The sequence below is a fragment of the Lepidochelys kempii genome, chromosome 4 (genome assembly GCF_965140265.1).
Source record: "Lepidochelys kempii isolate rLepKem1 chromosome 4, rLepKem1.hap2, whole genome shotgun sequence".
Classification (NCBI taxonomy): domain Eukaryota; kingdom Metazoa; phylum Chordata; order Testudines; family Cheloniidae; genus Lepidochelys; species Lepidochelys kempii.
This window is the reverse complement of record NC_133259.1, coordinates 71537079-71550268: the sequence shown is the minus strand read 5'-3', so window position 1 is coordinate 71550268 and position 13190 is coordinate 71537079. Positions and strand designations below refer to the sequence as shown.

Here is a 13190-nt window from a genome sequence, read left to right as displayed (position 1 = left end):
TAGGAAAATTCATCCATTCTTACCTGAAAATTTTCTTTCTTCGAGTAGTAAGGTCCACAGATCTGCGACAATGGGTATTTAAGTCGGCTTTCAGTGTGGAGGCGGGAGAGACTGTCAGGCACTAGCAGCCCAAGAATGCCTCACCTCCAAAAGTTCCCTCCAGTTGAGAAAACTTCCACAGCCAGCATAGTTCAAATCTTCCTTCCTCACTTACAGATTGTATTAAATATACTTTAGGTAAAAAGCACAACAACAATTTCTCTTACTGCGGGGCAAGGTAAATCCTATCTAATGACTACAAACCCAAATCCTTGGATATCAGTTTCTGTCACTATTCTGGATGATCCATTTGTACTTAGGATGGACTGGATCTGTGGATCCTATTATTTGAAGAAAGAAATTTTGAGGAGAAGCACTGATAAATTTTCCAATTCCTCTTCATGCTAAAGTACACAGATCCATTACAATAGGATTTTCAGAGCACCGTGGCTTCAGAGTGGGAAGCAGGATCACCCTTTAACCATGGACATCCAAAATGAGGTAGATTATCCATAAATATCTTATCCATCTTCTCATGCACTTAGGCATGACTAAGGAGAAGACTTCTGCCAAAAGAATGTAAATGGCATTGGTTAAGACTGGATAATCAATATGAAGAATTTGGTGAATTTATGTATTGATAGCCATGTGCTGTCTAGCAGATTTCAATACTGGAGAGATGACTACTCTGCCCTGAAATGGTCAGTTCTCATAAGGCCTTGACTTTGATGCTTAATTGAAGGAAGACTATTTCTTGAATTTGCATAGAGAATGGATGTGATGACTGTTGAAAGGACTACTGCCAGAATTAAAAGTATAATATTGGCTTTCATTAGAGAAAGCTCAATTTCAAGGCCCTCCCCCCACAATCTGATCTGGACATAGGAGCCATCAGGAGGCCTACATTAGTGGATAGAAAGTATAAGGAATCTTTCTGCAGGGGTTCAATCTGAGTACTGCTGCAAAGTGCAAAATGAATTTCCAAGGTCGTGCTCTATGACCTTGTGGAGTAGGAATAAAGTTGATGCCCTAAGGAAGCATCTCATGTTGGGATTTATGCTAAATTTCCTTTTCTTGTAAAGGCTGAGAATGTTATACCACAGAGTCTTGACCTTTTGTTTGGACCCTCATACCACCATAGTAAAACCCTCCTGGAAGAACTCAAGGCTCTGTTTCATTGGTTTATCATAGTAGTTAAACTGGACTTTTCACCTGCCAGTAGAATAAGAGGAAGACTCAGATTGTCAGATGACAGATCATATTAGTTCGGGTTTTTTTGTTGGCCTGATGTCACCTGAGAGTTTTCATTCCTAGAGGAGGGGCTGAACTGATGTATGCTTGGACTTGACTGCCTGTGAAGATCCAGAGGGGTAGGCCACTCTTTCAAGTAAAAGTCTCCCTCAGTTAGAAACACTGTGTCCCTGACTACCAGGAAAAATAGTTGCATTTCTCTTCAGTACAGATACCAAGTTAAGTTTTGATGTGTGCAAACCAAGCAGCTTTCCGGTCTTATAAAATGGAGGCTGGTGAAAGAGTAGAGTAAAATGAAAGAAATGGTAAGTCAAGAAGATGCTTACAGCCTACCAGTTCTTTCACATCTGGACTGCTGTCCCTCTGATTGCTCCATAGCATGAGCTGGGAGGAAGAAGTGGAGGTGGTGGTGATACATGGCAATCTACAACTCAAGTTGGGAACAACAGCCTGGACCTTAGGGCATATTGAACCACAGCAACAGCTGGGGATGCAAGTCAGATACTTTCTCCGTCTTCTGGGGACAGTGGGAAACCCCTATCCCTCTGTTACATTTTTCCAGGGTGCATGAGGAGGGATAGCTAGCTATAGCTTGTCTCAGGCCCCCATAGACTTCCTAAATGTAAGCTGCACAATATTCAATGCTGTCTTGCCTGAAAGAGGCTCAATTCTTTCTTTTTTTGTATTTTAAATATAGTTTACTATTTGATTCTCAAACTCTGATTTTGGCAGTTGGTCTCCTTAGAAGGAAGAACTGCCTTTGTGGGATTGCGTGTTTGCATGCCTAAAAGAATCAGCACATCTATAGACTATCTTTTCTGCACTGATTGACCATGCTGCATTCTGTGAGGTGAGCAGGAGAACCCAGCACTGATTTTATTACTCATTTTATTTCTCCCTTTGGGATTTTGTCCCCATAATCCTGCTTCAGAAGGAGGATGAAGTTGGCCGCAGAGTAGAGAGAGCTGAACCAAAAGGCCCCTTACTGCACTCTCAAGTGTTGGCAGCATCTGTGTGGTATCCAGTGTCTCCATCCCCAATCCAAGGGGACTCAGGGTGGGGAAGGGAGAGGAAAGTGTGTGTGTGGATGGGGGCTAACCAAGCTCTGCAGTCAAAGGTGTGGATGTTGGTGGGGGCTATTGGGACTCAAGTGCACTGCCATTCTGGCTTCACCCCCCCCATGGAGATGGGAGCTGCTTTCCCTGATGCCAGTTTTTTCCCAGTCTGCTCAAATCCTTTCTGACCCAGAGAAGAGAGTCCAATGTGACCCCCACCCAGCCTAGGCTGTGAAGGGAAACTACACTCTTGCTCCCCAGCAAGACACTTAATGGCAGGGGGAGAGCGGGGAGATACAGACCCTTCCTTCCGCCTCTGGCTTTTCTTGGTAGAGCTCTCTCCCTGAAGCCTGCAGGGGGAGCAGCTGCTGCAGACACCTCAGAAGGTAAAGTGAAGCTGATGGGTCATTCTCTGCATAAATCAAAAGCAGCCCTGGGACATATCTGGGAAATAAACAAATTCTTCAGATGATCTTATAAACACTTGAAATAATGTTTGGAAATTTCCTCAGAAAAGCTCTGCGGTAAAGAGGTCTCGCTGAGCTGCTTGCCACTGTGGAGGAAACTGCAGGGAACCGCCCCCAAGCTGCAAGCAGGCAGAAGTACCCATTGTAATGAATCTGTGGCCCTCAGCACAAAAAAAAGAAGATGGGGGAAAAAATGCTGTAGTTTCTATGCAGTTCATTCAGAATATGTTCCTTTTCTTTTTTAACAAGCATACAACAGGCAGTAAATTCAAACAACAGAAGATGTAAAAGTATGAGTCAGGTTAGCAGATGGCTGACTATGTCTCAGCTCCTGGAGTGGAAAACACTCATCAGAAAATACACGGGTGGCGCTACAGTAACCAATCACTCAACCAATGATTCAAATGCCACAGCTGAGACACACAATCCAGAGCTTGGCTTCAAGTCCTGTGGTTGGTACAGCTCCACATATGGGGATGGCAAGGGAATGAGATAGACAAGTACCATATTTCACATAGCAAACAGAGAAAAAAAAGAGAGATAATAGTGGTAAATGATTTTGCAGTGATCAATATATTGAACTCAGAGGACCTTTTCTTAACACAGATTTAATAATGAAAATGTGAAGACTGAACACAATCCAGCCTTCTCGAGCTGCTAGAAAGATTATCTGTACAGCAATTGGAAGAAATTGTTAAAAACTCCCAAGCCCCACCAAAATATACCCCAAAACCCCTACATACCAGAGCAAGGAATTTAAATCTCTAGAGCAGTTTCCTTCACTACAATATGCAATAAGCAAAGTGGTTAGGAAGATTATGCTGATGTCAGCTTTGAGTTCTAAACACCTCTATGGCAGATAAATAGTTCTGTGGACGTAGGCAGGTAATCAGTGTTATAGGTGCATACAGCAAGGGAAAGAATATATTTCTTAGTTTTGGTTTTCTGTTAGAAAGAGCTCTCTTTAGAGGGCTTGCGGAGTGATGGGAGGAGGAAGTGTTGTAATCCTCTGTGCAAACTTTAAAAGGACATAAAAAGGCTTATTCACAATATTAAAAAATCTTGATGAGAGATTAAAAATAAAAGAGGGTAATTAAAGAAGTGGCTGACCCAAGATATCCTAATTCAAGTGATCAGGCATGAGAATGGACTACTTCAGAAGGGCAATCAATCGAGATTAATATTCAAGAAAAGATTAAGTAAAATAAGAACCCAGGGAAGTGTTCAGTATGATGTAACAGGAAGTCTTCTAACACAAGAGATCTTATTTGGCTTCATCTATTCTGTAAAAAGAAAAGGAGTACTTGTGGCACCTTAGAGACTAACCAATTTATTTGAGCATAAGCTTTCGTGAGCTACAGCTCACTTCATCGGATGCATACTGTGGAAAGTTTAGAAGATCTTATATACACACAAAGCATGAAAAAATACCTCCTCCCACCCCACTCTCCTGCTGGTAATAGCTTATCCAAAGTGACCACTCTCCTTACATTGTGTATGATAATCAAGGTGGGCCATTTCCAGCACAAATCCAGGGTTTAACAAGAACGTTGGGACGGGGGGGGGGAGCGGGGTAGGAAAAATTAAGGAGAAATAGGCTACCTTGCATAATGACTAAGCCACTCCCAGTCTCTATTCAAGCCTAAGTTAATTGTATCCAATTTGCAAATGAATTCCAATTCAGCAGTTTCTCGCTGGAGTCTGGATTTGAAGTTTTTTTGTTGTAAAATAGCGACTTTCATGTCTGTAATCGCGTGACCAGAGAGATTGAAGTGTTCTCCGACTGGTTTATGAATGTTATAATTCTTGACATCTGATTTGTGTCCATTTACTCTTTTACGTAGAGACTGTCCAGTTTGACCAATGTACATGGCAGAGGGGCATTGCTGGCACATGATGGCATATATCACATTGGTGGATGTGCAGGTGAACGAGCCTCTGATAGTGTGGCTGATGTTATTAGGCCCTGTGATGGTGTCCCCTGAATAGATATGTGGGCACAGTTGGCAGCGGACTTTGTTGCAAGGATAGATTCCTAGGTTGTGGTTCTGTTGTGTGGTATGTGGTTGCTGGTGAGTATTTGCTTCAGGTTGGGGGGCTGTCTGTAGGCAAGGACTGGCCTGTCTCCCAAGATTTGTGAGAGTGTTGGCTCATCCTTCAGGATAGGTTGTAGATCCTTAATAATGCGTTGGAGGGGTTTTAGTTGGGGGCTGAAGGTGACGGCTAGTGGCGTTCTGTTATTTTCTTTGTTAGGCCTGTCCTGTAGTAGGTGACTTCTGGGAACTCTTCTGGCTCTATCAATCTGTTTCTTCACTTCCGCAGGTGGGTACTGTAGTTGTAAGAATGCTTGATAGAGATCTTGTAGGTGTCTGTCTCTGTCTGAGGGGTTGGAGCAAATGCGGTTGTATCGCAGAGCTTGGCTGTTACCTGCACTCCCAGCTACCTTCGAGACACCACTGACTTCCTGAGGAAACTACAATCCATCGTTGATCTTCCTGATAACACCATCTTGGCCACTATGGATGTAGAAACCCTCTACACCAACATCCCACACAGAGATGGAATACAAGCCGTCAAGAACACTATCCCCGATAATGTCACAGCTAACCTGGTGGCTGAACTTTGTGACTTTGTCCTTACCCATAACTATTTTACATTTGGGGACAATGTATACCTTCAGATCAGCGGCACTGCTATGGGTACCCGCATGGCCCCACAGTATGCCAACATTTTTATGGCTGATTTAGAACAACGCTTCCTCAGCTCTCGTCCCCTAACGTCCCTACTCTACTTGCGCTATATTGATGACATCTTCATCATCTGGACCCATGGAAAAGAAGCCCATGAGGAATTCCACCATGATTTCAACAATTTCCATCCCACCATCAACCTCAGCCTGGTCCAGTCCACACAAGAGATCCACTTCCTGGACACTACAGTGCTAATAAACGATGGTCACATAAACACCACCCTATACCAGAAACCTACTGACCGCTATTCCTACCTACATGCCTCCAGCTTTCACCCTAACCACACCACACGATCCATCGTCTACAGCCAAGCTCTGCGATACAACCGCATTTGCTCCAACCCCTCAGACAGAGACAGACACCTACAAGATCTCTATCAAGCATTCTTACAACTACAATACCCACCTGTGGAAGTGAAGAAACAGATTGATAGAGCCAGAAGAGTTCCCAGAAGTCACCTACTACAGGACAGGCCTAACAAAGAAAATAACAGAACGCCACTAGCCGTCACCTTCAGCCCCCAACTAAAACCCCTCCAACGCATTATTAAGGATCTACAACCTATCCTGAAGGATGAGCCAACACTCTCACAAATCTTGGGAGACAGGCCAGTCCTTGCCTACAGACAGCCCCCCAACCTGAAGCAAATACTCACCAGCAACCACATACCACACAACAGAACCACTAACCCAGGAACCTATCCTTGCAACAAAGTCCGCTGCCAACTGTGCCCACATATCTATTCAGGGGACACCATCACAGGGCCTAATAACATCAGCCACACTATCAGAGGCTCGTTCACCTGCACATCCACCAATGTGATATATGCCATCATGTGCCAGCAATGCCCCTCTGCCATGTACATTGGTCAAACTGGACAGTCTCTACGTAAAAGAGTAAATGGACACAAATCAGATGTCAAGAATTATAACATTCATAAACCAGTCGGAGAACACTTCAATCTCTCTGGTCACGCGATTACAGACATGAAAGTCGCTATTTTACAACAAAAAAACTTCAAATCCAGACTCCAGCGAGAAACTGCTGAATTGGAATTCATTTGCAAATTGGATACAATTAACTTAGGCTTGAATAGAGCCTGGGAGTGGCTTAGTCATTATGCAAGGTAGCCTATTTCCCCTTGTTTTTTCCTACCCCCGACCCCCCTGACGTTCTTGTTAAACCCTGGATTTGTGCTGGAAATGGCCCACCTTGATTATCATACACAATGTAAGGAGAGTGGTCACTTTGGATAAGCTATTACCAGCAGGAGAGTGAGTTTGTGTGTGTGGGGAGGGGGGGGGGGGATGAGAAAACCTGGATTTGTGTTGGAAATGGCCCACCTTGATTATCATACACATTGTAAGGAGAGTGATCACTTTAGATAAGCTATTACCAGCAGGAGAGTGGGGTGGGAGGAGGTATTTTTTCATGCTTTGTGTGTATATAAGATCTTCTAAACTTTCCACAGTATGCATCTGATGAAGTGAGCTGTAGCTCACGAAAGCTTATGCTCAAATAAATTGGTTAGTCTCTAAGGTGCCACAAGTACTCCTTTTCTTTTTGCGAATACAGACTAACACGGCTGTTACTCTGAAACCTGTCATCTAATCTATAGTTTTAAAGATGTGGTTAAAACACATGTAAAAAATTTATCCAATCCTTCAACAACAACAAAACAAGAACAAAAAATTAGAAGTCTGCTTACTCTTCTTGACGCAAGTCATTAATGCTCCGATCTAGTGAGATCATATCACTTGCCACCATATTAAACCCAAACTCTTTAATGCTGGCTTGAATGGATTCTTTGTATTCTGGTCCTAATACATATGGCTTGCCTTCCTCTCCAGGGCCACCAGCAACTCCATGAGGCTCAGGTTCTTTGGGCTCAAAATTACCAAGGATTGCAGGTCGTAAAACAGGATCATGGTATGTAAATGTCTGAGGCTTAAATGTGAGATATTGCCTCTGCATGATGTTCTGCTGATTGTTATCACCAACATGATGTTCTAGTTCATTTTTGGCCTTATTTTTTCTTCGAATAGATTCTAAGTCCACTTCCATGCCTTCGACATGAGGCCAGGGTACCACAGGTTTGAATCTCTCATTTCCTGGAGCTAGTCCATGGTTTCCTTTGTCTGGCACGGGATTCTTCGCTTCTTTGTCCTCCTATATGTATATTAAAAAAAAACAAACACACACACACACACACACACACCAGGAAACCATTACAAACTATGATAAATATAGAACTCAGTTTTTTAAATCCTAAACTTTATATGCTGATACTCAGTACTAAAGTAGTAATTAAACAGTAGTAGCAAGCAAGTATTGTTTACAGATTGGACTTTAGGTTCTACCAGCAACTGCCACATGCTTGGAGAGAGAGTTACTGGGGACTTCTAACAGGACCAGTTCTCCTAATTCTCTTAGGCACTTCCACAAATCCCACTTACTCTCTCTGGCTGAATTTCTCCCATTTATAAAATGGTTTGGTAAAGAACACTGAGTTATTTAATAATGCTTTACTATTCTATAGCACCTTTTAAAAGGGGCTCAGTGTTTACACTAGATACAAAGGGCAGGATTTTCAAAAGTGTTCAGTATTGACCTAACTTTGCTCCCACTGAATTCAATGGGAGTACAATTAGGGTAATGTTGAGTGCATCTGAAAATCCCACAAAGGCCATTATTTAGGACCTATTGTTAAGATTTCTTCAAATTGTGAAGAAAACAGGAATAACGATAAAGTTTAATTTTTCCTAGAACACTGATGAAAGCATTTAAGCCAACGTAACAGCTGGCAAACAAAGTAGAAAATTTGATCAAGAGTCTGTTGCACCAGGGTTATTTTAATACATGCAGAAATTATTAATGAACCAAGTAGCTGAAACAAGTTATTAGACTACTACAACTACACTTCCATCTATAACTGATACTTTTGAGGAAATCTTACAAGGCCAAGACAACAGGGAAGTAGCTCAGCATGTGTTGGGGCACATTTTGCAAGGAGGTAACAAAGCTGCCATGAAAGAAATAAAGCAAAACACAAATAAAAACAACAAGAAACATACATACACCAGAGGGGACTGGTGAAAAGAGTAAAAGCTACCATGAAAAATATCCTCTCACGACTGCCACTGGAAATCAAGAGGGAGGTCCTACTGTAGACAGAAGGAAATGTCAGTGTATAACCAATGAAGGACTGGTTTATAGAATGAAGAAGCCTCCAAAAGTGACAAGACTTAAAAAGAAAATTCCTTAGTTAGTTAACAATGTTATAAATTATCTTACTCATTCATATCACCTTGTAAAACAGAAGTTGTAGGCATTGATGTAGAGGGAACCTACATGATACTCTTCATATTCACTGGATTCTAGCAATTAAAAAAAAAAAGACTCATCACCTACCAAAGTTGCTACTAAAATCCCAGATTCTGAGGGCAACAATTTGAGTGGTGCTGAGCTAATTAATAGCCAAATCTGTAATCAGAGATTAATTAATTAGAGATTACGTCACTTGTTTCTTAAGGCAGTTTCCAAACTCCCACATGATTTACTGTCAGTCCAGGACATTCTTTATCTACTTGATTCAGTCTAAGACTTGGAAGCACACTACAACCAGGGTGGATAAAAATTGGATTTTGAGGAAAGAACCTTTCTAAAGATAGTTTTAATTAAGATACATTATAGCTCAAAGATCTCTCATCATGGAATAGGGATTATAAATTCTAATGCTATAGTATGAGACAATATATTCATGTAATGTTTAAGAAGAGTTTTGTAAATGAGTTCCAATAGTTCATGGATTAGGGACCCAATTTTATGGGGTTCCAGGGTCTTCTGTATAGATTATTTAGGTTAATCTTTCTATCTACCCAATGTGACTCAGTGCTCGGCCTAGAAGATACTATCAGAGATTATTAGTTTTGCAGTTCTCAAACTGTGGATTTGTTTCTCCAGAGATAACATGCTTGTTAACAGCAAAATGTTTTTAAATAAAATAAAAAAAAATAGAGAGAGGTAAGAAATAATAGACCTCAATCCTATTGTCCCTCTGCAAATTTGTGTACACAGAGTCAATCCCTTACCTCTCTCTAAAAGTGCACAGTTTCATGAATAGAAGATTGTTGGGGGCAGACTAGATCTGGACAAGGAGAAGTAATCTGGTGCTAAATGTGAGAAGAGAGGGACAGGCAGTAAAAACAAAAAAGTGAAACTGTTTGGGCAGCATATTCCAGAAGTTTTGAGGTCTTTCTGAGTGTACCTTCATTGATTTGAGATCTACCATACCATTCTCTCACTAGAAGGGAAAACCTATAATGGCAGCAGGCCATAAAAGAGACCCAATGAAGTTTAATGAAGTTCCTCTACCTGGGGTAAGACAGGAATGAAATGAAAACAGTGCAACAAAGAAATGCAAAGCCTGGTTGCCCAAATGAAACAACATCACGAGAAGTGTTCCTTCTCAGGAGGAAGCTGCGTTGAAGATGAGGAAAGGAACATGTCTGAACATGCAGGATCTTCAGGTTGGTAAACTTTCCTATTTTATACTTCTTTCTTTAAGGACTGCCTGTCTTCCTTCAGGACTATTCTTGAATTCTCATGTTTGAGGGAAAAATATAGTTGTTACTCTATGGTACTATCATTTTTGATGCAGCTGTGATAAAAAATAAATAGCTGAAATAGGCAGATCTTCCTTTTTCACTTTCACCTTTAAAGTAGTACTGTCAGTGAATGCAATGAGTAATACTAAATGAGCAGTATGGTAATAATAATTAAATAACTGCATTGACTTATTTTGTTTAGGAGAATCCATCCTCAACATACAGGATTCTGAACACTATCCATCTTCAAGGTCACCATCATTTCAGAGTCATCTGCCAATGATAGTGTTTCAGTCACGTCATGTATGTCACATAGCTATAGCACATCACCTGTAGCCAAAAATATCCATCATCCAGAAACAACCATAGATAAGTTTGTGATAAGAACCAGGAGATTACAAAAAGAGGTAATTGATGAAAAAATTGCCTGGTTTGTTTATGCAAGAAACTCTCCTTTCCATGTGATTGAGAAATCACACTTAATTAACATAGTTCCGTCATTAAGACAAGGATACAGTCCACCCAACAGAGCAGATGTCGCAGGCAAATTGCTGGATAAAGTGTATGAAAGAGAAATTGAGCAGTGTGTAAAAGGTCTAGAGGATAAAACTGTTAACCTGAGTCTTGATGGGTGGAGCAGTGTCCACAATGATCCTGTTGTATGTGCTTATGTCTTCATTACAGAAACAATTGATACATCAGGAAATGCACACCCGGCAGACTACTTACAAGAAGTAGCAGTAAAAGCTATAACAAACTGCAGAAAAAAATTCAAATGTCTAGTACGGAGCTTGGTCACAGACAATGCTGCAAATGTATCCAAAATGAGAAGAAATTATTTAGAAGAGTGTCCCAAGCTAAGAACATACGGTTGCAGTGCTCATTTGATACATGTCTTAGCCAAAGACTTCAGTGTTCCAGAAATAAAGGCTAATGTTGTTGAAATTGCAAAATACTTCCGTAACAACCACTTTGCAGCAGCTGCTCTGAAAAAAGTGGGAGGAACCAAGCTAACTCTCCCACAAGACGTGTGATGGAACTCAGCAGTGGACTGTTTTGAGCACTATATCAAAAACTGGCCTAATCTGATAACAGTTTGTGAACAAAATTGTGAAAAAATAGATGGCACTGTCACAGCCAAAGTTCTCAACATCGGGCTTAAGAGAAATGTCGAACACGTGCTGAGTACCCTGAACCCTATTTCTGTAGCCTTGAACAAAATGCAGGGAAATAGCTGTTTTTTGCTGACACTGTTGAAAGAAGAAACTGAGTGCATATTTCTCTTTTTAAGATCTCAATGACAGAGTTAAATTACAAGCATTAAAAAAATGAATGGGACAAGCACTATCTCCAGATCATTTTCTTGCAAATATTCTCAATACTCGGTACCAGGGTCACACCTTAACTGCTGAAGAGGAGGAGTTGGTTATGACATGGACATCCAGCAATCATCTCTCCATAATGCCAACTATAATAAACTTCAGAGCTAAGGGTGAGCCATTCAATAAATATATGTTTGCTGATGATGTTTTAAAGAAAGTCACACCAGTGAACTGGAGGAAGTCACTTAAGCACTTGGATTCAGAGACTGTTGAAGTGATAATCTCACTTTTAACAGCAGTAGCTTCTTCTGCCAGTGTAGAAAGAATATTTTCTTCCTTTGGACTAATTCATTCCAAATTGATACACTGTGTGAAATTATACCACAACAATATGTTGCAATATTGTTACATTGTAAACTAAAAGGTCAACTAGTACTTTGTAAAGCATTTGTACAGTTGGTTATGCAAATATTTGGGCCACAATACAATAAAATACCAAAGTATGTGCTTAACATACATGCTTATGTCCCATTGACTTTGAGACTTAAGCACATGCTTACATGGTTTTATGAATCAGGGCCTTAATGCAGAGGTGTATTTGGTTAGTAGATAGGTGTTACTTATTCAGAACGTACAATAAATAAGAAAAAAGCTACCTTTCTAGATATAGTACAGAGTAGATTCAGCTCAAAGTGTTAGTGGTGTGTTTAATGTGTTTTAGAAGGAGTTCACAGGCTGAAGCCCAGCAATCTTCAAATCAGTTCTGGTTTATCAGCAGAGATGTTCCATTTCTTGTATTTCATTTAGTCATATTGTAATTGGTGGCTCTTTTGTGAGAAATAGTGTTGTGATGCATTTCCTTGATGCTTTTTCTAATATTCTAAATATTTTTTGTACCTTTGGGGAGTACTATCTAGAATATAAATAGGCATGATTTAAATCCAAGTTTATGTTTAAAGTTTTCTCTAAAGATTTATGTATGCATGACAAAAATATATGTAATGTAAGTAGACTCAGAAGAGGTATGGAGTAAGTGCGATTTAAGAGAGGCTGGTTGTAAGGTAGCAAGCACTCTACTGGAATTATTTATGGTTGTTCATATAAAAAGAGGGAATGTTATCTAATGCACATGCCACAGTCCAACCCAAATCAAGCAGTTATAGACCTGCCTTGATGCAACAGTTACGTAAGATTCCAAAATAACAAAACACGTGTTAACTGAGTGACTACTTTTGGCTGTCACCCCTCAATAATACCACCTTAGTTAGGAACCTTCAGAGCTTTTCATTTTTTAATGAATGACCACCCAACAAAAGAGTTCAATTCATCTGATCAATGAATCTGGCCTGCCTCAACCAAAGAGCAATGTACTGTCACAGTCACTTGAACCGTTTTTAAAATGTTCACACCAAACTTGGAAGGCACAGCTATGAGAAAGACTCATTACTCAAAAAGAGAGAAATTCTCTCTTCTCTTCCACTTCAAAGGAGAGAAAATTGGAGGAAAAGCCTGAGAAGAAAGGGAGGAGAGTCTACATTGTAAGTTCCCCTCTGCAGCACCCTCTCTCCCTATTCTACAGAACGGATAAGAAGGCAGGTAAAAATCAGAACAGTCTCTGTGAATGGTAAAAACAATTGTCAGTGTTGCATTAGAACTCCATAACCAACAGCCACTCAGATGAAGAGTAGCATAGAGTTGT

General features: G+C 40.6%; 1 protein-coding gene across 3 annotated transcripts in view; it reads right to left on the bottom strand.

The window, feature by feature from the left end:
• Positions 1-13190, bottom strand: part of GALNT7 (polypeptide N-acetylgalactosaminyltransferase 7) — a 111589-nt gene that overhangs the window by 57782 nt on the left and 40617 nt on the right. For all 3 annotated transcript variants that reach the window (XM_073341645.1, XM_073341644.1, XM_073341646.1), the window contains one exon: positions 7271-7731. In XM_073341645.1, coding sequence (XP_073197746.1) covers positions 7271-7731 — 461 coding nt within the window. The remainder of the gene's footprint in view (positions 1-7270; positions 7732-13190) is intronic.